This window comes from Heterobasidion irregulare (assembly GCF_000320585.1).
Source record: "Heterobasidion irregulare TC 32-1 unplaced genomic scaffold scaffold_08, whole genome shotgun sequence".
In the NCBI taxonomy this organism is placed as follows: domain Eukaryota; kingdom Fungi; phylum Basidiomycota; class Agaricomycetes; order Russulales; family Bondarzewiaceae; genus Heterobasidion; species Heterobasidion irregulare.
This window is the reverse complement of record NW_009258204.1, coordinates 2199165-2222310: the sequence shown is the minus strand read 5'-3', so window position 1 is coordinate 2222310 and position 23146 is coordinate 2199165. Positions and strand designations below refer to the sequence as shown.

Here is a 23146-nt window from a genome sequence, read left to right as displayed (position 1 = left end):
AGACAATAGGAGTGTGAGCGTGGGCATGGACAGTGAGAGAGGACAGGATCAGGAAGGGAAAAGTCAATCCCTCGAGGATCTGTAGATAGTGACAATGCGCTGTTAGCAATGTGTGGACGCGACGCGACATTGCAGCGTGCTTGATCACGAGACGTTGAAGGAGCACTGTGTGCCGACACAGTCGGACTGTGTTCCGACACAGTCGGACTGTGTGCCGACACAGTCGGACTGTGTGGCGCGACAATCAACGGACTGTGTGCGGCACGGCCGGACTGTGTGGCGCAGATTCACCGCCAAATCTCGGACTGTCACCGAGAATCCGGACTGTGTGGCGCTGAACTAGCGCCAAAATCCGGACTGTGTGCGGTCTCGGCCGGACTGTGTGGCGCAGCAGAGAGACTGTGCGTGGAGTGACAACAGTGTGACAACTGTGCGCCCGCAATCTCCCGACTGTGTGCCGCCCTTTCCCGATGCTGACTAAACTGTGTCTCCGGGTTGCAAAATACCCTCAACATCACAAACAATTACATATCTCTGGATCCCCTCATCCAAATAATAAAATTAGGGTATAATCTGAAAGATAGTGTATGTAGGAGCATTTTATTAGTTTGGCAATGGAAATCAAAGGACAATTGTGGACTAGAGACTCGGTGTTTTGAGCTTTTCTTTCAATTCTGTATTTTGCCTGTAACATCTTTAGTACTCCATGTCTACTAATGAAAATATTAAGGTACCATGAAAACTACATTTTAAGCCTATTGAATCAGACAGAATTGCGTGCAACTTCGGATTTGGTTCCCAAAACCCAGACTGTGCTTCACACAATCTGATTTTAGGGGGTAGACTGTTTAAATCCATATCTATTGAACCCCTGATTCAATCTCGCTGCTTCTGGGCCTCAAAGCTGAAGCAGGATATGAAGATTACAGAAAGAATTTTTTTATATTTATATTTACATTTAATTGGCAACACAGTAGTTTCGGATATCGGTGGACTCAAAAGTGTCGGTAATACTACTAGGAGGCGAGGGCACGACCACGCTCCCCGGTACCCTACCGCCCGACGCCTTCTTCTCCAAACACGCCCACTCGACGCTGCGCACCGCCGCGCACGCATCGCACGAGCGCACCCTGTCCTCCGCCTCCGGCTACGTGCACCACCATGTGGCCGGCGCTGCCAAGAGCACCACCTCGCCCGCGAAGCGGCGCTACGTCGCGGACGCGCACGGCCTCGAGATCGTCAAGAAGATCCGGCAGGGCGAGGTCGAGCTGCGCGATCGCACCATCGTCCTGTGCGACATCAAAGCCAACGTCCGTCCAGCTCGCCTTCTAGCTTTTCAGATTAGAATGACGAGCCTCGCTGCGACTGGAGAGGCTCGTCATGTCAGCCGCGTATCAGGACTCAGGCCCCCCAATACGCGGCTGACATGACGAGCCTCTCCAGCTGCAGACAGGCTCGTCATGTCAGCCGTGTATTGGCATGGGTGGCTTCTTCACCTCTTAATGGCCTCTTTAGCCCTGCCATACCCCTGTCCTACCCTGAACCTTTTAGCTTTTCAGGTTAGAATGGAAATCCAAGGACAATTGTGGACTGGAGACTCGGTTTCTTGAGGTTTTCCCTCAATTCTGTATTTTGCCTGTAACATCTTCAGTGCTCCATGTCTACTAATGAAAATATTAGGGTACCATGACAAATACATTTTAAGCCTATTGAATCAGACAGAATTGTGTGCAACCTCGGATTTGGCTCCCAAAACCCAGACTGTGCTTCACACAGTCTGGTTTTAGGGGGTAGACTGTTTAAATCCATATCTATTGAACCCCTGATTCAATCTCGCTGCTTCTGGGCCTCAAAGTTGAAGCAGAGTATGAAGATTACAGAAGGGATTTTTTCATATTTATATTTGCATTTAATTGGCAACACAGTAGTTTCGGATATCGGTGGACTCAAAAGTGTCGGTAATACTACTAGGCATCTGTAAGGTCAATGCTCGTAGGCTGTCTCATTCATGTAGAGTTGAGTTTAGGCAGGTTTTGTGCTTGTTGGCACAGCGGAATCCTGATACGCGGCTGACATGACGAGCCTCGCTGCCGCTGGAGAGGCTCGTCATGTCAGCCGCGTATTGACAGGGTTGAGTCCCGATACGCGCCTGACATGACGAGCCTGTGCAGCAGCAGACAGGTTTGTCATGTCAGCCGTGTATTAGCAGGGCTGAGTCCTGATACGCGCCTGACATGACGAGCCTCTCTAGCCGCAGTGAGGCTCGTCATGTCAGCCGCGTATCAAGACTCAGCCAAGCTGCTACACGGCTGACATGACGAGCCTCTCCAGCCACAGCGAGGCTCATCATGTCAGCCACGTATTAGGACTCAGCCCTGCCAATACGCGCCTGACATGACGAGCCTGTGCAGCTGCAGCGAGGCTCGTCATGTCAGCCGTGTATCAAGACTCAGCCAAGCTGATATGCACCTGACATGAGCCACAGCGAGGCTCGTCATGTCAGCCGCGTATCAGGACTCAGTCAAGCTGATACACGCCTGACATGACGAGCCTCTCCAGCCACAGTGAGGCTCGTCATGTCAGCCGCGTATCAAGACTCAGCCAAGCTGATACGCGCCTGACATGACGAGCCTCTCCAACCGCAGCGAGGCTTGTCATGTCAGGCGCTTATCGGGACTCAGCCCTGTCAATACGCAGCTGACATGACGAGGCTCTCCAGCCGCGGACAGGCTCGTCATGTCAGCCGTGTATTGGCATGGGTGGCTTCTTCACCTCTTAATGGCCTCTATAGCCCTGCCATACCCCTGTCCTACCCTGAACCTTTTAGCTTTTCAGGTTAGAATTCCCACCACCGTCTGGCCAAAGCTGAGCTCGTGGTTTGTAAAGTTTGTTAGAAGAGAATATGACCGAGGCATGAAGTTGTTGTCCTATATCAATCCGTCGGCCTTTTCCAAGATGAGGCCTTGGGGATCAAGTCTTAAATTCAACATCACATGCTATCGTCAGAGAACATACCGAAACGTTGTGATATTCTTGCCCTTATACGACAGCCGTCTGATAGGGAGAAGCTCAATAAACTTCCAGGCCAAGGTCAAGGATTCGTTCACTGCCCCTAGTTTCTCCCATTCCCACCTCGTAAGCCTGGGCGCGAAATGGATCCCGACAGATTCCGCTTCTCGGGACATCCATCGCAATGCCGGCTTTCCCCGATCCAAGTTCGAGTTCTTAGAGTTTCCACCCCCTCTACGTACACCGCAACGTCAGCAGATGAGTAACAGAGGTGTATTCCACTCACATATCAGAATGTGTGCCAGCAAACCAAACTTCCTTGGTGTGGGGTATGGAATCTTCCGCGTGTTGGACTGAAGACGTGAAACGCTCAGAATAGCTTTCCTCTTTGCTCGCTCTGCCGCCATATGTGTATTCGGGCAGAAATTTCACCCGACGCTCGTCGAGTGCAAGAGCATGGCGAAAAAAGCAGACGTGATGCATGCCCTCAGCCGTGTTGGGAAGCGTCTTATCTCGCAGAATCCCCACAGATGACACAGTGTCCCTTTAAAATCAGTATTCATACGAGAAAGATGGGGAGAAGGAGATATAATCGCACCAGGCTCCCACGAAATGCACTCGCACATTGTGTGAAAACGTCTCCTTGAACATCTCTGCCGTAGGCCCTTCCTTCTCCTGACTTTTGCTTGGTCTCGGCTTGGCATAAAGTTCGTACGCACTGTTCATTTTGGCGTCAATATCTGCGGGTGACAGATATCAAGCAATGCTTACAATGGAATCTGATCCTCGTTGCCTCTGTGGATGAGTCCAACCTGAACGCCGACCGCTGTCAGATAGTGCCAACAGAACAAAGACGGGTCACTACCTTTGCAATCATAGCAGACAGAGCGCGAACTTGGTATGCTCCTCGGGAGAAGCCTGTAGCATATGTCAATGCAAAGACACTACATGACAAGGACCAGGTGATTACCAAAGAGGAATATACGATCCCCGCTACGATAATTTTCTGACAGCCAATGATATGCGCTTATAATGATCTTTTCAAAGTTCCTGAAAGTATTATACTGCGTTAGCTTGTCTGACACAACACAATCGTGGGTACGCGTTCACCAAGCAATGGCAAGATCAATTGTGTTGTCTACGACTTGCTTTAGATAGCTCCATGATTTCCACGACGGCCTAGCATATGTCCCGATACCACTATTGTAGAACGTTACCTGCATATCATCCTTTACAAGGTCCCTATACATCTCGATCACATTAGTGTTCTACAGTAGCACGCCTCAGAAAATTTCGAATCAGATATACTCGAGAGATAGGTACCTTCTGACCAAACTGATTCGAGGTACCGTCAATGCAGACGACGAGGTTTCTGCCCGAATCCTTGCATTCGCAGGTAGTCAACTTTGTCTCGTCGGGGATTTGTTCCGATTGCGAATATTTTCCCGTGCGAGGATGTTCGCGCTCGTGTGAGATGTCCCTTGATATAATATTCGTCGATATCAAACAATAGCAGGCGAACCAACGAGAGAAAACTCACGGATGGGACACGTAAGCAGTCGGGTCTTCCATGAGGTCTTTACACTGGAGCGTGGAGTGTAGGGAGTGCACAGTGGGCAAGCCGTTCGCAGGGGGGTTGAAAAGGGAAAATGAGAAGGGGCCTCATCATTTCAGCCTGACAGCCCAAGATCCAAAAAAGGTAACTTTGGTTCGGGAATAGGAGTACCGACCAGGATTTCGACAGCATCTAGCTTCACTTCACTTCTGTCATCTCATTTAGTAACCCGTCGACGTGCTTACCATCCGATATTTGGCGCGCAATCGTCCCCCGAACGAGTTTCAGATAAACATGGTAAGCCTCCGCGGCACGCTCTTGTGCATGTGACGAAAGTACACCGATCCTCGACGAGTAGCTCGGCCCCTATAGTACCCACACGTAGCCTGTGCGCACAATGCGTCTGTAAATCTGGTCAGTGGGCATGTATTCTCACTGTGCAATCCTGGCGTCACGTTGCGAGACACGCCGGGACGCGCAAACGCCTGTTCGCAGTGAGATGCACGGCGGCTCAGCGAGATGTCGATGACACCTGCCGTGTGTGAGCCTCAGGTCGAGATATGTCAGCTACCTAGGAAGGGGGACGAAAATATGAGCCAGCGAGCTACCCCAGATAGGATAATCCCAGATCACAATTAGCCACTGGGCCACTGCCACCGGCACCGGCACCGTCCATGGGCATTGCGAGCGCAGCAAGGTACCAAGAGGGTTTCATCCATGTCATTGTATGATGCATCTGCCTCAAAATTGATGGCAGCCATCTCAGGCTCGTCCCCATATGGAATGCTGCTGCCTATCCTTTTGTAGAGCTGCCGCACACGCGAGATTATGCGATAGCCCCTTGGTAGCGTACAAACAAAGTTTGCTCGTCCGACATGACGCCCGCAGCTCTGTCCACAACTTCAGAAGCTGGATAGAGGTAAAGTCAGAAGAGTGTGATGGATGCCTGCTCGAGATCGCCGAAGATTGCAGGCTTTTACGCACGCATCGCAAGGAAGGTGTCAGGCGAGGACCGTTCGTGAATATGGAGAAGGGAGTGAAGGGTACGATCCATATTTGTGTCTATACACACAGAGAGGTGCATAGTCTGCCTGGCAGGAAGAGAAAACCCCGCCCTAGCGAATCATGGAACTGCCGCACCGTTGCGTCGAGCGTCGAGAGTTGAATTTCGCGGCGCAGCGCTGACAAGCGGGGTCTGATTCTGGGCGCCAAATAGCTGGCGCCTGCACCCGCAACCCGTCTGATCATCGGCGTGCGCTCAGCTACCACGCCAGAAAAAGCCTCGCAGCCTCAGTCCGTACAGGATCGTAAAGAGAGGAATTAATTAGAAGATAGAAGAGAAGGCAGATGAACGAAGTAAGAAAAGAGGCCAGTTCAACAGCGGAAGTGAACCATGCAAGGACATAGAAAGAAAGGGGGGGGGGGGGGGAGAAGACAGACAGAAAATAAGAATGCTCGAAAGGATAAGAAACAAAAGTCAATAGACAGACATGAATGTTGAATCAGGTGTCCAACTGCAGAAAAAGAGCAGAACAACACGACAACCGAGAACACCTACTCGCTGACGATGTTCGCAAGATGATCCAAATCTCTAGAAGGTGGATGATATTTAATTTTGCAAGGAAGGATAAACGAGGAAAATGATGAGGAGAGGAGAGGCAGAATACCCAATTTCTCTTAAAGCCGCCTTACAATGCTCTGCACGAGCGCACATAACGAGCCGATGGCATACGTCTCCACGAAGATGTCACGCGCGTGCGGCGCTGCCTGAACTGCAAGAGTATTTATCTCTGCTTCCTTATAGTGGGCTGTCGCGTGAATATCCAGAAATAAAAGAATCAGTATGCATGTATGCGGATTGTGGGTTGTAATCGTGAGGGTAACGGTATACAAATTGTAGGTAACGCGTAAGGTGGAGCAAAAAAGAGGGAAGGTGGACGTACATAGGCCTTGATAGAATGGACCCGTAAATTGACGTGCTCAACCACGTACAGGTGAGGGCTTCGACGGGGTCGAGGTAGGGGCGTCATGCAGCTCGTAGAGGACATACTGAGTATATCAGATACCCGTCAGTTTGCGACAAACGCGCCAAGGACAGTATAAAATGACAATAGGGAGAAAGTAGGAAAGCAAAGGGAGGAAACGCGAGCGGAGAGAGAATGACGCACCCGTTTATCCAACAGCATCTCGTATGCCTTCTTACCCGCTCTCCTCCATGCCCCTCTGTCTCCAGCCTACCTACATCCCCCTCTCTTATATCCGAGCACATATGTCAAAATTTGGGTGGAAATAGGCCCTCTAGCCCTAGACGACGGCGCGGTCGACGGTCATACGGCATTTATAGATTCGCTCGAGCATGTCAAAGGGGCGTGTTGGATGAAGGAGGGGAGCTAAGGCTAACTTTATTCGAACGGAATTTCCAAATAATAAACGAGTGAGCGGATTGAAAATCGGAAGGAGATGCAAGTGCGCAGCATACATTGAACGCGATCGAGGGTTCTTAGCGGCACTCGGCTGAACTTTTCCCAGGCACCTCAGCGCTCTCTCTGCTTGACGATGATCTTTGCGTGGTCGCGGAGGGTCGCGGCCATCGTCTTGCACGTCGAAGTCGGAGCGTGGGGGAGTGTGACGTGACGTCACCTCCAAGACGCTCAACGCAGCCGGCCCGACGCCCATCGCCGGACCAGCTTCCTTTGACTTTTTGCTCCTCTGCGCACATCAAGGCCTGCGCTCATGGACATTCTGGCGCAGGGCCGGAAACGAGAGTTGTTTCGGTGCAGGAGGGAAACCTATAGAATCGCGGAGCGTAAGGTGGTGGTCGCGGCGTGTTCAGTGTGTGTGCATCTTCTCTCGAGTTGGCTCGATTCGATCGTGAACGCGGTGGAGGAGATCAAGGACCAGTCTCTCGCCTTGCGCGATGCTCCCCGGGCAGTGCAACTGCAGTGCATCAACTCTCTGCAGCCCTCCGTCCGTTACTCGATCTCGTCCGGTTTACCACGCGTTCCCCAAACGCGACTGCCGCTGATGAGACAGGCTGACGCCTCACCCGTGCCCGCGCCGATGCAGACCATCGCTGACGGTCTCCTACACTCTTGTTTATCGACCGTTCTTCATTGGACATCGCGCGGCTCCTCTGCGCTTGCGGCCCCCTGCTCCCAGGTCGATCCCTGAACCCTCGTTGGCACTCCGCTTCCAGGAGCACATCACATCCGTCACCCACTACTACACCATAATCCCTTCAAAATGAGGCCAGAGGCTTTCTCCGCCTCTCCCTACAACTCTTGGGTTCAATGTCCTCCCGCCCGCCCGCGCCAAGAGCAGCCCCGTCAGCAGGCGAGCGTGTCTTTTCCCCTTTTTCTTTCTGGCCCTGTACTACGCTCAAGCGCTCAGTCCTGCGGCCCTTTTTCGCTATCTCGAATGCATATACATGCAGTGCTCCTTTCCGACAGGCCCCGTTAGGCTCCATTCCTCACTACAAAGAATGAAGGCGACATCTGTCGATTGAATGTCACAGATATAAGCATGCCAGGGCCAAAGTTAGGTTTGAGGACTCGGAAAGCATTTCAATCAGGGAGATTGAGGCACAGCGATGAAAATGCGAAAAGAGTACGCGATCGAAGCATGTATAACGCTCAAGTGCTGAATGTTTTATAGCCCTGCGCGTCCAATCGGTCCGACCTCATCCGATGCAATTTACTTCCTTCTGTATGCCGTGAATTATCGCGGGAAATTTTTCGCGCGCCTTTCTTGGCTTCGTCAACACTACAGCCCGCCTCTAAGGTTTGACATTGAGCGTCGATATAACCTGTTTGTCGCATCACCTCGCGTACACTCATCCTGAGGTCGTCCTGTGCTCAAACACGAGACAGTACAGCATCTACGTTGGCCGTTGTCCTATTGCTGTCGAGTTCAAGAAAGTGTGATGCGTCTGAGCGGTGCTGTTTTCTTCGACAACCATCTCCTCGTGCATCTGCTTGATCCCGTCTTACTACATTTACCATCCGACCTCTTTTCGCTTTTCCCTCACAGGTGAAGAGCTCCATCCCTTCCCCGCCCTGCTTCTCTTTGCATTGTCTTTTCTGGGGCCTCTAAGTATCCGCTTACTCACGTTCGTGATGGAATCCCCTCCCGTGTACCATTGGCCTACTTGATCATCACGCATGCGTCTCTAAACAGATGATCACACATTCCGGCCATCCCTTCCGACGCGCTCCCGTCAATTCATGTTGTCTGACCATGAACGTGGCTCATATCTCATTGATTCACAATCAAGAGATGGTGCCCTATCGCCGGCGCGCTAGCCATTCAGTAGTGAAGATACACCCTCGGGAACGAGATGTCGGTGAGCTCTCAGGAGATTTATACGCTTCGTACGTTTATGTACCAATATCGTCTACACACAATCTCAGATGCTTGTCTCCTTCCGATCGTAACCTCCTTACTGGTCCCTGAGAATAGCCTTCCCTCAATCGTCTTCTTGCCTCTCAATTCTGTGCAGTCTGGCACCCCCGTCCATGCGTAGGTGCGTGCACCTGCCTCCGAACTCGAGAATACGCCCGCACCGCTCTGTTCTTGACACTTTGTATGGTGACCTGCGAATGCTGCCAAGTTATTTGTCGCAATCCAAGATTGAAATCAAGCTCTCTCAGATTTGTTGCGAGCGGAGTGTCCCAGACGATATCCTATAGCGTGAGCGTTCGTGCTGCCATAAAGTAGAAATATAACTTTTTTACCCGTGTCTGCAACCGAAATCAGGTTGCTCACTTACTCCGGTAGCACAATCGGATGATGTGCGTTCCCCACAAACATCTTCACCGATTGTCTACTGGACCTGTGTGATCAAGCAAAGAAAGTTCGCTTGAGCTCGGTCCTTGCAAGGGTGCAACGCATCATTATTAGCCTTGCCAGTTCATATCAAGAACAGTTTCGTTCAAAGCACAAAACCGTCACAAGACCGTAGGTCCTGCCCTCCATCCTATGTTTATACTACAAGTCTAGAATAGACCGTATCCGAAGTGCACTTTTCTCTACACTTAAATCTTCAGTAAATTTCTCTTGCCCAGGAACACTGCGGAAGCACTGCGGAAGCACTGCGGAAGCACTGCGGAAGCACTGCGGAAGCACTGCGGAAGCACTGCGGAAGCACTGCGGAAGCACTGCGGAAGCACTGCGGAAGCACTGCGGAAGCACTGCGGAAGCACTGCGGAAGCACTGCGGAAGCACTGCGGAAGCACTGCGGAAGCACTGCGGAAGCACTGCGGAAGCACTGCGGAAGCACTGCGGAAGCACTGCGGAAGCACTGCGGAAGCTATGCCATGACTAAGCTCCTCCGTAACCAACCTCACTTAAACTCGGGTGCCATCCTGCATCATCCTCTCCAGATGTATAGCTTGAGCATTCTACTGTCAACTGCCTGCTCTCGTTGACTGCAACATGACCTTATCAAAGGCATGTCTGTTGATCAGACTACTTGGTTGATTGGTGCATAACCTAAACTTGCAATGAGGCTTTCTGTAGCGTTTTCGCCTATCGAGTTAGGTAGGAAGCCTTGGAGTAACAGAGTTTCGGATTGTGAAGATGAATTGGGGCGGGAACTCATGGGAAGGGCAAGAAAAGGAAGTTCCTTGTTTATGAGTCTGCCTCAAGCCACTGCTGAAGCTCAGGGTTGTTGTTCATGTCATTCATGATGCAGACAAAGTTTGGGCTGGGTCAGTCAGTGTTTTATAGAGCACATCAAATACTGCAGTGCGCAAGCAACCACATATGGGTCTTAGAGCCTGCATCGTAGCGCTCGAGATTTTTACGTATTCAGGGGTACAATTTCATAACTAAGGGCGAAAAAACCCGTTTCGGATACGGTCTAATTGGATGCATTTCCACAGGTTTTGGAGCAGTTCTAGATTAATAAATCGGAGTCGAACCTTGTTTTAGATTTGAAACTAGAAATCTTACAGAACCATAAGACCATCTATGACTTGGTGAACCCACGCACTTGATATAAGCGGAGCTTCAATCACGATCTGCCTCCGTGCAGCCAGCACGGATAAGTCCACCGCAGATACACCACAAGCCCACCATCTACTGTTCAGCTTCGATAACATTGGATAATGGCATATGCAGTGGATCTTGATGACTTGGTTTTGCTAGACTCTGGTATCACAATGATGATTAGGTATTATGGAGCGAAGCTCTTGTCTGTGTCAGTGTTTTCGCCTTAGCTCGCAGGACAGCAGTTGGATGATAGCGACGACAAGGTTCAAGCGGAGTTCAAAAAATGCGTTTACAATGGCGAATCTGAACTGGAAAGGGGGGGGGAGCCCCCCTTCCAGTTCCAAAATCTAGAAGGGGGGTCTCAAGCTCCGACAGAATGGATTCGCTCGTGCCGACGCGGCAACCAAGCCATCGGAAGAATCTAGCATTTAGAACTCGCTCTAAAGGCCTGTGGAAATGCATCCATTATGCATGATGCGACTTGGGCAAAGTAAGTAAGGCATGGCAAGTAGCCCTTTTCCTTATGTGGCCATCTAGATCCACGACACGCAACCAAAGTGTGCCAAGGGCAAGGATAAGCTCGGTCAAATTGCTATGGATAGTCCTCCGTTCATACGTATATGTGCTCCATCATGACTTCTCTGACATCTCACTCGTCATCTTCGGCTTGCCATTGCCCAGCTGACCTGAGACAGTTGTCTGGTCCAACACGGATTGATTGATCATCCACCCACAAACTCTGGCTGTGGTCTCTCACATTTGCAGTTCACCGAGCATGTACGGAGTACTGGGCAAGTTTTATGCTGAACAATGGGTGTACTCGTACGCAGCCAAAAGACTTCTGCTCGAGATCTTGCGAACCCAGTGATTTGGTTACTTTTCTTTACAAGTGTTCAGCCCCTCCAGACATTTCCCAGGTTTTGAGGTGAATGCCTGCACCATAGGGGAAGACTCTCGTGATATTATCAGAGAACGAGCGAGATCGAAGTCTACCTACGGGGGATATGGGGAAAGTGTTCACGATTAACCTTTCTGATCACGTATGCGTGCGTAGCCCCCTCGCGATGCAGCAGCTCGTTTTGCAAGTCACAATGGTCAACAAAAACTATATGCCTCGATCGATCCCATACTTTACTCGAACCTCCGCAGCCGAGAAATGTTGTTTCCTCACCGTACAGACTGCCGCTTCACTTATTCTTTGTGACACAGCAAGAACATATCAGGACGACGATGAATGACTCGCGAATCGACTAACTCACTCAAATGCCTAGATTGTCATATTCCTTCTCGTGCAAGGCAGATCTCCAAACACCGTACAACGCTCGATCATCATCGTCACCTCCGCGTGATCCGACGCGTAAGCGTTGTTCACCGTGTCCTTCGTCGAACAAATCGAGGGCTGTTGTTTGTAGAGATAGCTCCACCCGTTCAGCTGCGGGTTTTGAAGGGGGAAATAAGGCTGCGGCCATCACGAGGGGACTGGTAAGGCGAAGTTGGACAAGCTCAAGCTCGGATATCGACTTCCCCTTTATACCGTAGCTATTTGCTTGTACCCGTGACCCTCGCGAGACGAGAGAAGTGCCAAGAATGAGAAATAATGCAATTGCCGCGTACATATACAGCAATGCGAGGAACAGCACGACTGGCCAAAATGGATAGCGTCCGAGGACCTGTTCGCGCAGCACGCTTTGTCTGAGTGCCGGCTGTGTCTCGTTCGTAATGACAGCGGCCGAGCCAATGGCCAGACGGGCAAGATCCTGAGACAAGAACGCCATGACGGAGTCGCTGCTGTTATCGCTGAAGGCGCGGCCCTCGATGTTTGCGATCAGGCGCGTTGCGTAGTGGCCTAGGCGTGTTGGCCCTGCAAGCCCTTCCGAGAGACCGGTGTTTGAGAGTACTTCGTCGGTGGATGTGTAGGTGCCGTTTCGGTACGAAAGGGTGACATTATAGAATGAAAGTGTGCAGTTAGCGAGCATGTTCGCTAGGTTGCTGTCGCTCGACGCGAAGACCGCGTCTGATATTTTGGGGGATCCCATTGGAGTGTCCCCGCTTGATTGCCATATGAACTGAAGCCATATAGAATACATGTTCTTGGAGTTAGCGTTATATATATCTGAGGATCCATCGAGAGCATCAGACGAGATGATGTGAGAACAATTGTCGCAGTTGGATGTCTGAATATACACCCGGCCTTCCCCAGGGTCGATGTTGGTAGTGCCACCCGACCCGTAGTTAACCACCACGAATGATTTTGGGAAGCCAGGACACGTCACGTTCCCGACGGTAGTGCACGAGGGGGTCACCGATTGGCATGATGCCCTTGCGCCGAACGTGGTCATGTCAAAGGAGAGCAACTGCGGGACAGGAGTAGTGACAAGCACTGCGAGGTCGGACGCGTTAGCCAGCGTAATTGCACGCAGAGAGTCCGAGCTATTCGATGCTACAAGCATTCCAGGGGATAAATCGTCGACAGATCCGGTTCCCCAGTATCCCGCCGAGTACATGCAGTTGTAGATGGGGGGGTCAGGAACGGGCGGACACCGTGACTGTACCACGCTGTAATCTCCTAGAATGTCAGACTGTGTTTCTGATGGGACAAGAACAGTGGAAGTGACAGAGTGCAGCCAAAGGTCGATGCCACTAAGGATGAATGCGCTGAGATACTAGCCTAAGTTTGAGAAAAGATTACTTACTTGATAGCATGAGATAGAACGAAAATAAATAGAGCGACAACGAAGGCCTCCAGCAGCATAGACGCCGATTTGGCACGACCGGTTGACTTCCGACATAGATACTTGGTAGATCTGATGAGCGACAACACACCCGACGCATTTAATAGCTCTACAGTGAGCCCGTATCTGAAGTGGTATGAGAGATCTAATGCATTAAGGAAACAGAGGCACACGTACTGTAGCGGGGTCGGCAAATTCCCATTTCGATCGCTCTCATCTCGGCGGACCTGATCCAGCCAGACATGAGCAATGCGGAAGGCATAGAACGTCATCAACATAGGCGTCGTGATGGAGAGCACTGTTGACTACATAGAGTTCGGGCTCAGTCTCGTCGTTCGATCCTGATCAAGCAAAAAGACTCACAGCAGCGGATGATATGGTCAAACCCATCAAGCGCCCTGAGCGTAGCCCGCCGTCTGTCCTCTCTCCCTCGTCTAACAAAAAAGTCCTTTGGTGCCATGAATCTGTTGACGTCCTATGCGTGAGGACCCAGACAAGGAATACAGAAGCGATGCCGCCAGTAAGAAGAATCACGATGAGAGCGGGCAAGACTACACCAAGGTTGAGACGGTGGAGTGTAGATTCTGAATGATCACCTAGTTTCGGCTCGTCATCGAGATCAATATGAGAGGATTGGCGATCTGAGGGATCGTAGGGATCATAGGGATCGTAAAGCTCTATGTTGTCCCTGTCGAGGCTTTCAAGAGGCTCTACGGGGCGAGGGGAGGTCATGGTCAACGAACTTGAAAGTGGCTCAGTTCGTGATTTGCTTAATATGATGGCAACGAGTGGGAAACAACATAGCAATAACGCCGACCTTGGATACATGGCTCAGATCAGCACTGCAACATACTCGAGCGCCAAGTCAGCCACTGAAGATGTATACTGCTATCGAACTACCTAAACCAAGCATCCTAGAGATCACTTCGCAGGACTATTATAGACGAGGTAGGTCAGCTGATGAACCGTTTGAGGACGAAAGATAGTAGAAGGAGCTGCTATCAAGTGGAATCCGACTTGTTATAGCGATATCTGCGGGAGCAGGCCTTCACGGCTTTTGATATCACAGCCATTATACGAATTCTTGAGTACATTGGCGCGCCCGATCCCAGAGTACGAAAGAGCTGTAGGGTTCGAGAATCTGAAGGTCAGGTCTTTGACTGGTGAACAGAACGAACGTGTGATGGCCAGATGGAGTCGTGAAGTAGGCGAATGAAACTCTCCTTTGAAGATGGACCCGTGCCTCGAGCACGCACGTGAAAAACATGGATAGCCCGGGGTCCGCGACCGACTGGGCTCGTTCTTTCGGACCACTTTACCGTCGCCAAGCAACATACGCACTCAAGACTCCGCCCATCCATTTTCCCGTCAACAGTGACTACCCTTTCGAACCATCTCCACTACTACATGCCGCGCGCGATGAAAGACGAAAAGGCCTTGGACAGGTTTGACGGGCTTTTGTGGTATCAGGGCTAGGCCCTCGGCAACGAGATGGGGACTGCGAGGCTGTGGATAGCGCACTGGAGAACACGGAAGAGGAGACATGCCGGATCTCGAGGTCAGTGTCCAGATTTACCTTGCGATGCCGGGGCTCGCACACAAGCTCGTTCACGTAGAGAGTTGTATCGAGATGCAGTGGCAATATTATCGTCATTGGTGTCAGTAGGTCTCAATGAGTACTCCTCTCAATCACATCATGGTATTTTAACCTTAGAGGATCACCCGTTCGTACCCGTCCCCACGCCTGTGCCTTCATGCGTGGCAATCTTGGATCTCCTCAACGATTCCACGTTCATAACATAGTCAATCATGCGATGGAAGTCTTACAGGAGCACCGACACCAGTGAGTGCAAACTGTGGACTTGATGCAGCTTTCGTGATCATAAGCCCCATATTCATTCAGGAGTGCATATTCTCTCCTATCGGACGTTGACTGACAAGTTTTACGCACATTCTACATCCCTAGATGGAGTCAAATGAAACGACTTAGCTCTTGCCAACACCGGGCTCTACCACTTATACATTTCCCGTCAATCCCCCACATTCGAATCGGGCCACCGCGCAAGAGTCCCGCCACGCACGATCCTCTCCTCATGACTCTGTATTTGGAGTGACCCGGCAGAAGTACGATGATCGAGCCCGCCTACATAACGCACAACCTGCAAGTCGATCGACTTTCCTCACTGCAGCGCTGAGTCCTCCATCCACTACATTGTGCCTGTCACACTGGCCTTCAACTAGCTCACATGGTCATCCTGATGTTGTCGACTTCGTTGCCCAGGTCCCCAATGACAAAATCGAGGAGCGATATGAATACTTCTGCTCCAATTATATCACACTAGCTCTACATCAGTGACTCAGCGTACCGGGTTGAGCCAAGCATCTCAATAACGCACTGTTGGGATCGCGGCCTGGATGGAAAGCTCTCAATCTCTATTTCATGTTTAACCATCAGTAACGGAGATTGTAGATACTCTCATGCACAGTCCTCTTTGTCGATCTCCGCGATGCCTGAATTGTTCTTCAATCGCATCTTGCGAAAGAAAAAATAAACTGACAGCGAGGTTCGAACAGGATGAAGCGAAAATCATCCTCTGAACCGTTTCCGTACGTGCACCCTCTCGACCTCGCGGCAACACTCGGAATCAGATATTTTCTCTCAACTGAATCGCACACGTCGTCCACCTTATTTTTTACAACCCACGACACCGCAATATTTATGTTGGTTGGAAGGGTTCTCGGGTTAACGACGGGTACGTTGGACCGTGGTGCAACTACGTTTACATCCTCGCGTACTAGTGCGCCCACATGTTCGCGTTCATCAAGATAAAGGAGTCGGGTCGAGCACATAGTGCTGAGCTCGCAGGATCAGCGTTGCTACTAGTCGGTAGGTTCGCGTCCTGGTTGATACAGAGAGCTCCAGCTGATATACTGTTCGAGTCTACGTCAGGCATTACAAGTTGGATAAAAAATAAGAGCGTCCTTGCGACATTCCATCATCCGATGAGCCTGGAAGCTCTGATACCCTCTATCAATCCCAAAGACGCGTATATCAAGTAACTTTCGAGGTGGATTTCTGAGACATACCGAATCGACGTTAATGAAAAACGTTGACCGCAAGGTGAACTTCAAACTCCGCGACGTTGACAACTTTCATCCTTCTGCCATCAAGACGATGTTCTCGAGTCTTGTATGACGAGGATGAAGCTAGGAGCCTTGAAGTTAGGTCAATGATTCCCTGAAACCGATTTTTCTGTTAATATTCTGATGCCTATCTATTCGGGTTGTACACATCGTGCCTTGCGCGTGCGATAAACAGTCACCACACTGTTCGTCAACCTCCCACGGAAAGTCCACGTATACCTAGCGCAGAGGTTCCAAATGCATCGTCAATACAAATCACGAAGCACTCTTTATTATTCGTTGGGGATTCCTGACAGGTTTTCTCTGTTGCCCGTCCTACATGCATCAGCTCCCACCGGGATCATTGGCACTGCTTGAGCACATCTTGTATTCAGTGCTGCGCATGAAACGGTGCCGCCTCTTCTCCGACGCTCTATTCCTTAGTGTCTTCCCTGGCACCCCGGGCCCGCTAACTCCACGCTGATAGTCCCATGCAGATGTCATGTGCTTCGCGGCAACAGCATCCTCCCTCACGCTACATTCCAGACGCTATCTCATGAACAGAAGTGAGGGTCGAGAGTGGTGGTAGAGCGGCACATGATCTGCGATCATGTAAACTGGTATGACTTTTGTTGTACCGCGAATCTGCCAACGGTTCTCCCTTCTACAGCTAGAACAAAGATGGGTCGGTCATCGCACGACGTGGAGAATTCCCGTAGAGTGAATCTCTGACCGCATCTGACAACGTGAGTTATTTTCTGACACAATCTAAGCCATCAGTGCGATCAGGCAGACCGCAGTGTCACTGATGAGTCTAGATTATTTTACCAGATAGTTTCTTGATGTGGCACACCATTATCAAAATGACCGCCCAGTATTGATATGGATCTAGACGTCAATCATTGTCTCCTAGAGAAAGTACCATCATCCAACAGGGCAGTTCAATGACATATCGAACCGGCTGTTAGCTGAAGGGCCATCTACACGGTAAGCCTTGCTTCGAATGGTAAGACTTAGATCACCGTTTGCTTTCCGAACGTGTGATCCGTGTGAACTGATCAACCTGTTCAGTGGCGAGCGCATTTTTAAAATGAATAAGTGATACTCCCGCCGCCAAACGGGCGACAGGCCGGATGAGTATCCTTTTGGACCGCTTGAAAGCGCAACGCCATTCCCTTCTTAGCCATGGGGCGTCTCAACCGCGCCTATACACCCGCTCTTCCAGTCTTTCGCGACGTCGCGCTGATGCATCAAGGGTCCTAGCCAGTCCGTACGGGTCCCCAAAAGCCTCACGACGGCTACATCTTTGATCACGATGATGCCCGGAATGTGCGCCTGGCCTGTGCGCACACATTGATTCCTGGGCCGGTTTCACCAGGATTGTCACTGTCGTGTGGGCTCGATAATGATTCCGTGTGGCTGGCAGAATCGCCCGTCATGGTAGGCGCCCCCAACGGCAAGCTCGTCTTATTCCCATTTCGTAACGCTCCGCTCTATGCATGTGTTCGCGCTCAGGTTCTGCGTGCGCTACAACATCATGGATACCTTTCCGTACTCTAAATAGTTCATGTGCGACTTTTACAAGTCTGATGGCTCGCATCACCATCAAAGCACAGAGCCAATGCACAGGGATCATTGCGTGGGGACACCCGTCCTCTAGGACTATTTGCGACTACAAATGTCAACGGACACTCGATAGAAGCCCGACGGATCAGAAATAAATGTGACGTACGTAGTCAAATTTGTCTTAATTAATTGGCTTATGGGTACATGTGCCAACCAGGGACAATTCACTCTCGAAGCGCCAGCTAATAGCGAAGGCAGATGCCATATCTACCTATTCTGTCTTCAGCATTTCTCAGTCGAACATTAAATTGCAACTCTTTTGAAGCATCAGCACGCCGATGCCCAATCTAAGAATGAGAGGGTGGCCATTGTAGGTGCTACGACCGAACCCGGGGTCTTTCAACGTGGGCGAGGCGTCAATCCGTTGACATCGATTATCACGTCGCCAGATGCGTATGTGCGCAGTGGACGGCACTTCTCGTGTTCCTATCGCACGCGCGCGCGTGCATTTCGAGGGTGTGTACACATGTTCTCTGGCTTCGACGGGTTGCTGACTCTCTTCATTCCCTTGTAAGGCACCTGGGTGGTCGCGAGCTGACCATTAACGTGATGATGATCGCATATGCCGCATCAATGACTGAATGGCGACACAGGTCCTCCGAATAAAACTCACGAACCAAGCGTTCTAATGACCACAGAAAAAAGACCCGTCTCGAGATATCGTATTTACGACCTGTCAAAGCTGCCAGGGAGCGTGCACATGCTCGCCGCGGAAGGTCTCCGGGTTGCCGCCGGCACAGGTTCCGTGAACGGAGGCAGACTTACCGATCTGGATCGAACTGTGCTGTTGTTTGGACCCTCGATTCTATAAACGAACAAGGTTGTGGCCATCTGATTCCGAGCCTATCGCATCCAGGCTCACGCGAACAGCTAATTCGACTGACGAGAAAACACCACAGCCGCCGAGGGGGGGTCCGCCCGCCCATCAGAAAGAAGCTGTCGCGGGAGTGCACAGGGAGAGATCCGACCGTGCAACCCGAGGGAGTATGCGGGCGCTCACTGCCGGTGGCGACATGCAAGGAAGGCAGTTGCTCTTCTCGGCCGCGTCTACTCCCAGCCGCAAAGGCCCCATCATCCCCATCAGACGCAGGCTATCCATCCCCAGTGTCGGCTCTGCGCCCATGACCCCATCCGGCTCGAGCAGACCACTAGCACGGAGACTGGGGGGAGATCGCAGCACGCGGGCGCCGCCACCCACTATCAAAGCCCCGTGCATATGACGGGAGCGCGCGGGGGCCCACTTACAGTAGGCTCGCGCTGGATCTGGCACGCCTGGGACGATGCTCGGTCCACTGATCAATCTGGATGGGTCCGATCTGATCATCACGCGTCCCAGGCCGCGAGCCCGTGCCAGACGAGCGATTCATTCTTCATTTTGCGTTGCGCGGACTGCGTCGGAGCTGAGAACTGGGGGGCTCAGAGCGTAAGGGCCCTACTCAGCGGGCGCGCATTGCACATCCGAGTCCGCGAGCGTCGAGATCACACCGTGTGCGACCTCGCGCGAACAGGCGCCGTCCCCGCTCGGGCTCCTGTGTAGCGGTCACGGCCCCATCGAGTCATCGTGCATCAAATCCTCGAGCACACAGTTGACAATCGCGGCATGAATGCAAGGAAGCATCCCCGCGATGGCATCGCAGACGCGCCCGCGGTATCGAGGTGTACTTGCACGCCGGCGACCCACAAGCCCAGCGGCGCCTACTCTGACGTTCGCCAGAGGCGCGCGCCCGCGAGCGAGTCCTATCACCGCTCGTGTGAGTCAAGTTCTCGCCGAGCCAGTGACAGGTCCCCCTAAAAATTGACGAGGCGCCCGGGGACACAGCTGAGCCAGTGAGAACCGCACGCGTGCGCAATCGTGGCGGTTCTGGCAAGGGCAAGGCGGTGCGCGGTCGTGCCAGGGAGGACAAGGACGACTCGGAGTCACGAAGAAGAAGGAGCGAGGCGCCCTCTCGGGGCTTCCGAGACCACGCGTGCCCAGTGTGCCCACGTCGCATGTTTGCTAGCCTCGTCTGTGCGCTTCGCGTGAGAAGCGCATGCTATGGTTGGCGTGCTGTGTCGCGGTGCGCTAGAGCCCGCTGCACCCGCTACGACTTTTTCGGGTGGCAGGCCTGCGTTGTTTGACGTGCATTGCGTGCGTCGAATGGAAGGCTTGAGGGGATGAGCGGGGATGGACGAGGCCGTCGAGCGCGAGAGGGACGAGGCCCGAAGCGGAAGAAGGGCTGAGAACCAGGACACGGCGAGGTGCCATGAGGCCCGGCGACGACGATTCGACAGCTCTCGAGCCTGATAATACGCCTTCTCCAGCCCCGCCATGCTCGGCCGAGTCAGAACAGAGCGCAGAGTCGAGGACGACGCAAGCGAAGCCTCGCGCTGGCGTGGCCTCTGGACGGCGTGCACGATCCCACGGCAGGCTCTGACGGAAGATCCCTCTGACTGACTGTGCTTCGAAGGCGCCTGCCTGTGTACTTCCTGCTTCAGTGATGCTTAGACTGATGGGCTGATCGATATGAACTGATGCTGTTGATCACCCATCCCAGCGTTCCCATCATCCTCGAGCACGGCCATGCCCATCATCATCATCATCATCATCACCATCATTTTCACCATCCCTCCTCCGTATCATCGACCACATCATCGACCCGGCGACGACGCCGCAAGTCTCCTCCGCCCACCCGCCCGCCCGCACTCCCGCTGACATTCCGGCAGGACCCACCTTTCCTTTCACCCTAGCTCGCACTTTAATCCAGGAACGCCACGCCACGACACATGTACGTACACATAGGCACTAGGTACACATCCGTCCATTCTGCCCGTCGACGAAGGGGGCCAAAATTGCAATGGGCAATGATGCGGCGTACGTGATCCTGCGCCGATCTCGATATGCGCGACCGCCCTTCATTTTGCGAGCATTTTGATTTTTAAATTGCCAGTGCCGCTGGGAAGTAAGTTCTTTCTTTCTGTCGTTCGTTCGTTCGATCGATCTGTCTTTCGATTTGTGGTGCGTTCGTGCGTTGATGCCTGTGGAGGGTGGCGAGTGGCGGGGTGCGGGCGACGCGTCTCCTTTGTGGTCGGCTACGTGGATGCATAAATACATGTACAGTTGAACAGGACTCTGGACAGGATTGCAGATAAGAGAGCGAGCGGACGGGCGAGAGAAGTCGACGGGGGCAGAGAGCTTACGATAACAGCACAAGAAAGAGGTTCGAGAGCGGGTGACAGACAACAAAAAAAAAAAAAGAGAAAATTGAAACAAAGAAAAAGAAAAGTTCTTGTGGATGCGGAGCTATATACGATGCAGAAGAGACGGGCCAGAGCACGGAAACGGACGGAGAGGGGAAGAACGAAAGCGGGAAGTGCGGAACTGTGAAACGTGTGGTTGTACGTTGACCGAAGAAGCCGTCGAAGACGAGATAAATACAAAGAACGACTCGACGCACCTAGCGCGTCCCGGCGCTTGAGGTGGAGCGCGCGCGGCCTTCTCCCGCGCGGCACAGCCACCTGCACGGCGTGCTGGCCAGCAGAAGGTCACGACATGGAGTGTGCGGGAGAAGAGAAGGAAGGGGAGGGGAGAGACGCGGTCGACGGCGTGCAGCGCCGCATGGCAAGAAGCGGCGGACGTTAAAAAAATGAACCAGCAGGCAGACCAAAAAAAAAAGCAAGCAGGACACGCGGCGTCGGAACGGGTGCGGAATCTAATCCCGTCGTCTGTGGCTGGGGGTGGAAGGCGCAAACAGATCTGCGAGGTCCTGAAGAAAGAAAAAAAAAGAGCGAAGGTACCGAAACGGAGCAGGCTAAAAAGGGGGTAAAGTGTCTTGTACTAGAGACTGCGGCCGTGCACGCGGGGTTCCAAGAAAGAAAGTAGGGAGAGGGAGAGAGAAAGTGCGAATTTTGAGTCTCAGAGCGGCCACGAGCAGAGGAACGCAGGCGCGGAGGGATATATTTGATGCGCGCCGCGCGGGCTCACGGCGGGCTGCGCTCGCGCGTGCCCGAGGAGAGGGTGTGTCTCCGCGCGGCATGCGCGTGAGCGTACGGGTGGTGCGCGTGTGTCTCGGGCGGTGTCCGTGAGGCGCTCCCGTTCGCACCACCACCGCCGCCGCCGCCGCCGCCGCCGCTGCCCTCCGGCGCGTCGAGCCACGAGTGGATCTGCGGGAGGCGGCCGTTGCCGTTGACGCCGCCGTTATTGCTGCTGGTGCCGTTGGAGGGGGAGCCCGGGGCGGGGCGCAGGAGCGGGACGATGGACGGGTGCGGGTAGGTGTGGGGCGGGGGGAGCAGGTGCTGCTGCTGCTGCTGGGGGCTGCGCTGGCTCGCGGAGCCGAGGAGGGACGGCTGCGGGGCAGAGGCGGATACGGAGGGGGGCGAGGTGGAGGCGGAGTTCATGGTCGAGGTAGTGCGGAGGGACGAGCCCGAGAGCGGGCCGCGCTTGTGCGGGAACTGCTCCGGGCGCGGGCGGGAGTGGGTGCGCTCGAAGAGGCCGCACTTGTTGCAGAGCTAGAGCGGAGGTGAGCGCGTGCGCGGAGCGGGGAAAATGGGGAGACAGAAGAGCGCTGACCACTTTTCCGGGGTTGAGGCTGGAGCGGCGCCAGGTGGAGGTGTCGGTGGTGCAGCAGTTGAAGCAGCGCCTGCGGACGCGGTCGCTGAGCTTCGTGGCGGCGTCGTCGGTGTAGAGGACGTTGTGGAAGGAGGGCTGACCGGGGAAGGGGTATTGGGTGTCGTGGGAGTGGTGGATGGGCGGGGAGAGCTGGGAGGGGACGACGTGGGTCGGGGGCGGGTAGATGGCGTGGGAGGGGTGGGAGTGGGGGTGGCCGTTGGTGAAGCGGGACTGGTCGCGGTAGGCGAGGTGGGAGTGAGGAGGAGGCGGGGGCGGGGGATAGTACGCGCGGGCGCGGTCGGAGGGGTCGTGGGAGTAGTGCATGGGCGCGGAGGGGTAGAGCGATGCGGGGGGGTGCATTGCGAGGCCGGAGGAGGTGCGTGCGGAGGGCGCGGGGGAGGAGAGGGAGGAGCGGTCGAGGGAGGAGGAGGAGAGGGACGGGGACTGGGACTGCGGGAGGGTGGCGATGGGCGGGTGGGGCGAGTGGGCGAGTGCGTGTGTGTGCGCGCGGGCAAAGTCGTCCTG

General features: G+C 53.1%; 8 protein-coding genes across 8 annotated transcripts; 5 read left to right on the top strand and 3 right to left on the bottom strand.

Moving 5' to 3' along the window:
* Positions 1-25: 25 nt before the first annotated feature.
* On the top strand, positions 26-1425 carry HETIRDRAFT_453802 (uncharacterized protein; the record flags this gene model as incomplete). The annotated part of the gene is made up of 3 exons (XM_009551314.1): positions 26-32; positions 1021-1310; positions 1372-1425. The coding sequence occupies 3 exons, from the start codon at positions 26-28 to the stop codon at positions 1423-1425; spliced, it is 351 nt and encodes a 116-aa protein (XP_009549609.1).
* Positions 1426-2823: 1398 nt separating this feature from the next.
* Positions 2824-4581, bottom strand: HETIRDRAFT_323216 (uncharacterized protein; the record flags this gene model as incomplete). Its single annotated transcript, XM_009551313.1, has 10 exons — positions 2824-2962; positions 3016-3243; positions 3296-3553; positions 3608-3727; positions 3781-3821; positions 3872-3927; positions 3980-4059; positions 4120-4277; positions 4333-4489; positions 4550-4581. 10 exons carry the CDS (start codon positions 4579-4581, stop codon positions 2824-2826), a joined length of 1269 nt encoding a protein of 422 aa, XP_009549608.1.
* A 2716-nt stretch (positions 4582-7297) lies between these two features.
* Positions 7298-7735, top strand: HETIRDRAFT_104621 (uncharacterized protein; the record flags this gene model as incomplete). The annotated part of the gene is made up of 1 exon (XM_009551312.1): positions 7298-7735. The coding sequence occupies one exon, from the start codon at positions 7298-7300 to the stop codon at positions 7733-7735; it is 438 nt and encodes a 145-aa protein (XP_009549607.1).
* Positions 7736-9630: 1895 nt separating this feature from the next.
* Positions 9631-9885, top strand: HETIRDRAFT_28437 (uncharacterized protein; the record flags this gene model as incomplete). Its single annotated transcript, XM_009550434.1, has 1 exon — positions 9631-9885. A coding segment is annotated over one exon (255 nt), but the record flags the coding sequence as incomplete, so codon positions are not given.
* Positions 9886-11814: 1929 nt separating this feature from the next.
* Positions 11815-14019, bottom strand: HETIRDRAFT_420504 (uncharacterized protein; the record flags this gene model as incomplete). Its single annotated transcript, XM_009551311.1, has 4 exons — positions 11815-13195; positions 13249-13413; positions 13465-13592; positions 13651-14019. 4 exons carry the CDS (start codon positions 14017-14019, stop codon positions 11815-11817), a joined length of 2043 nt encoding a protein of 680 aa, XP_009549606.1.
* A 4717-nt stretch (positions 14020-18736) lies between these two features.
* HETIRDRAFT_453799 (uncharacterized protein) lies at positions 18737-19573 on the top strand (the record flags this gene model as incomplete). The annotated part of the gene is made up of 2 exons (XM_009551310.1): positions 18737-18776; positions 18936-19573. 2 exons carry the CDS (start codon positions 18737-18739, stop codon positions 19571-19573), a joined length of 678 nt encoding a protein of 225 aa, XP_009549605.1.
* An 88-nt stretch (positions 19574-19661) lies between these two features.
* On the top strand, positions 19662-21839 carry HETIRDRAFT_445949 (uncharacterized protein; the record flags this gene model as incomplete). Its single annotated transcript, XM_009551309.1, has 9 exons — positions 19662-19787; positions 19819-20093; positions 20140-20164; positions 20571-20801; positions 20823-20887; positions 20964-20975; positions 21142-21233; positions 21317-21411; positions 21528-21839. 9 exons carry the CDS (start codon positions 19662-19664, stop codon positions 21837-21839), a joined length of 1233 nt encoding a protein of 410 aa, XP_009549604.1.
* A 154-nt stretch (positions 21840-21993) lies between these two features.
* On the bottom strand, positions 21994-22410 carry HETIRDRAFT_104618 (uncharacterized protein; the record flags this gene model as incomplete). Its single annotated transcript, XM_009551308.1, has 1 exon — positions 21994-22410. One exon carries the CDS (start codon positions 22408-22410, stop codon positions 21994-21996), a length of 417 nt encoding a protein of 138 aa, XP_009549603.1.
* Positions 22411-23146: the final 736 nt, after the last annotated feature.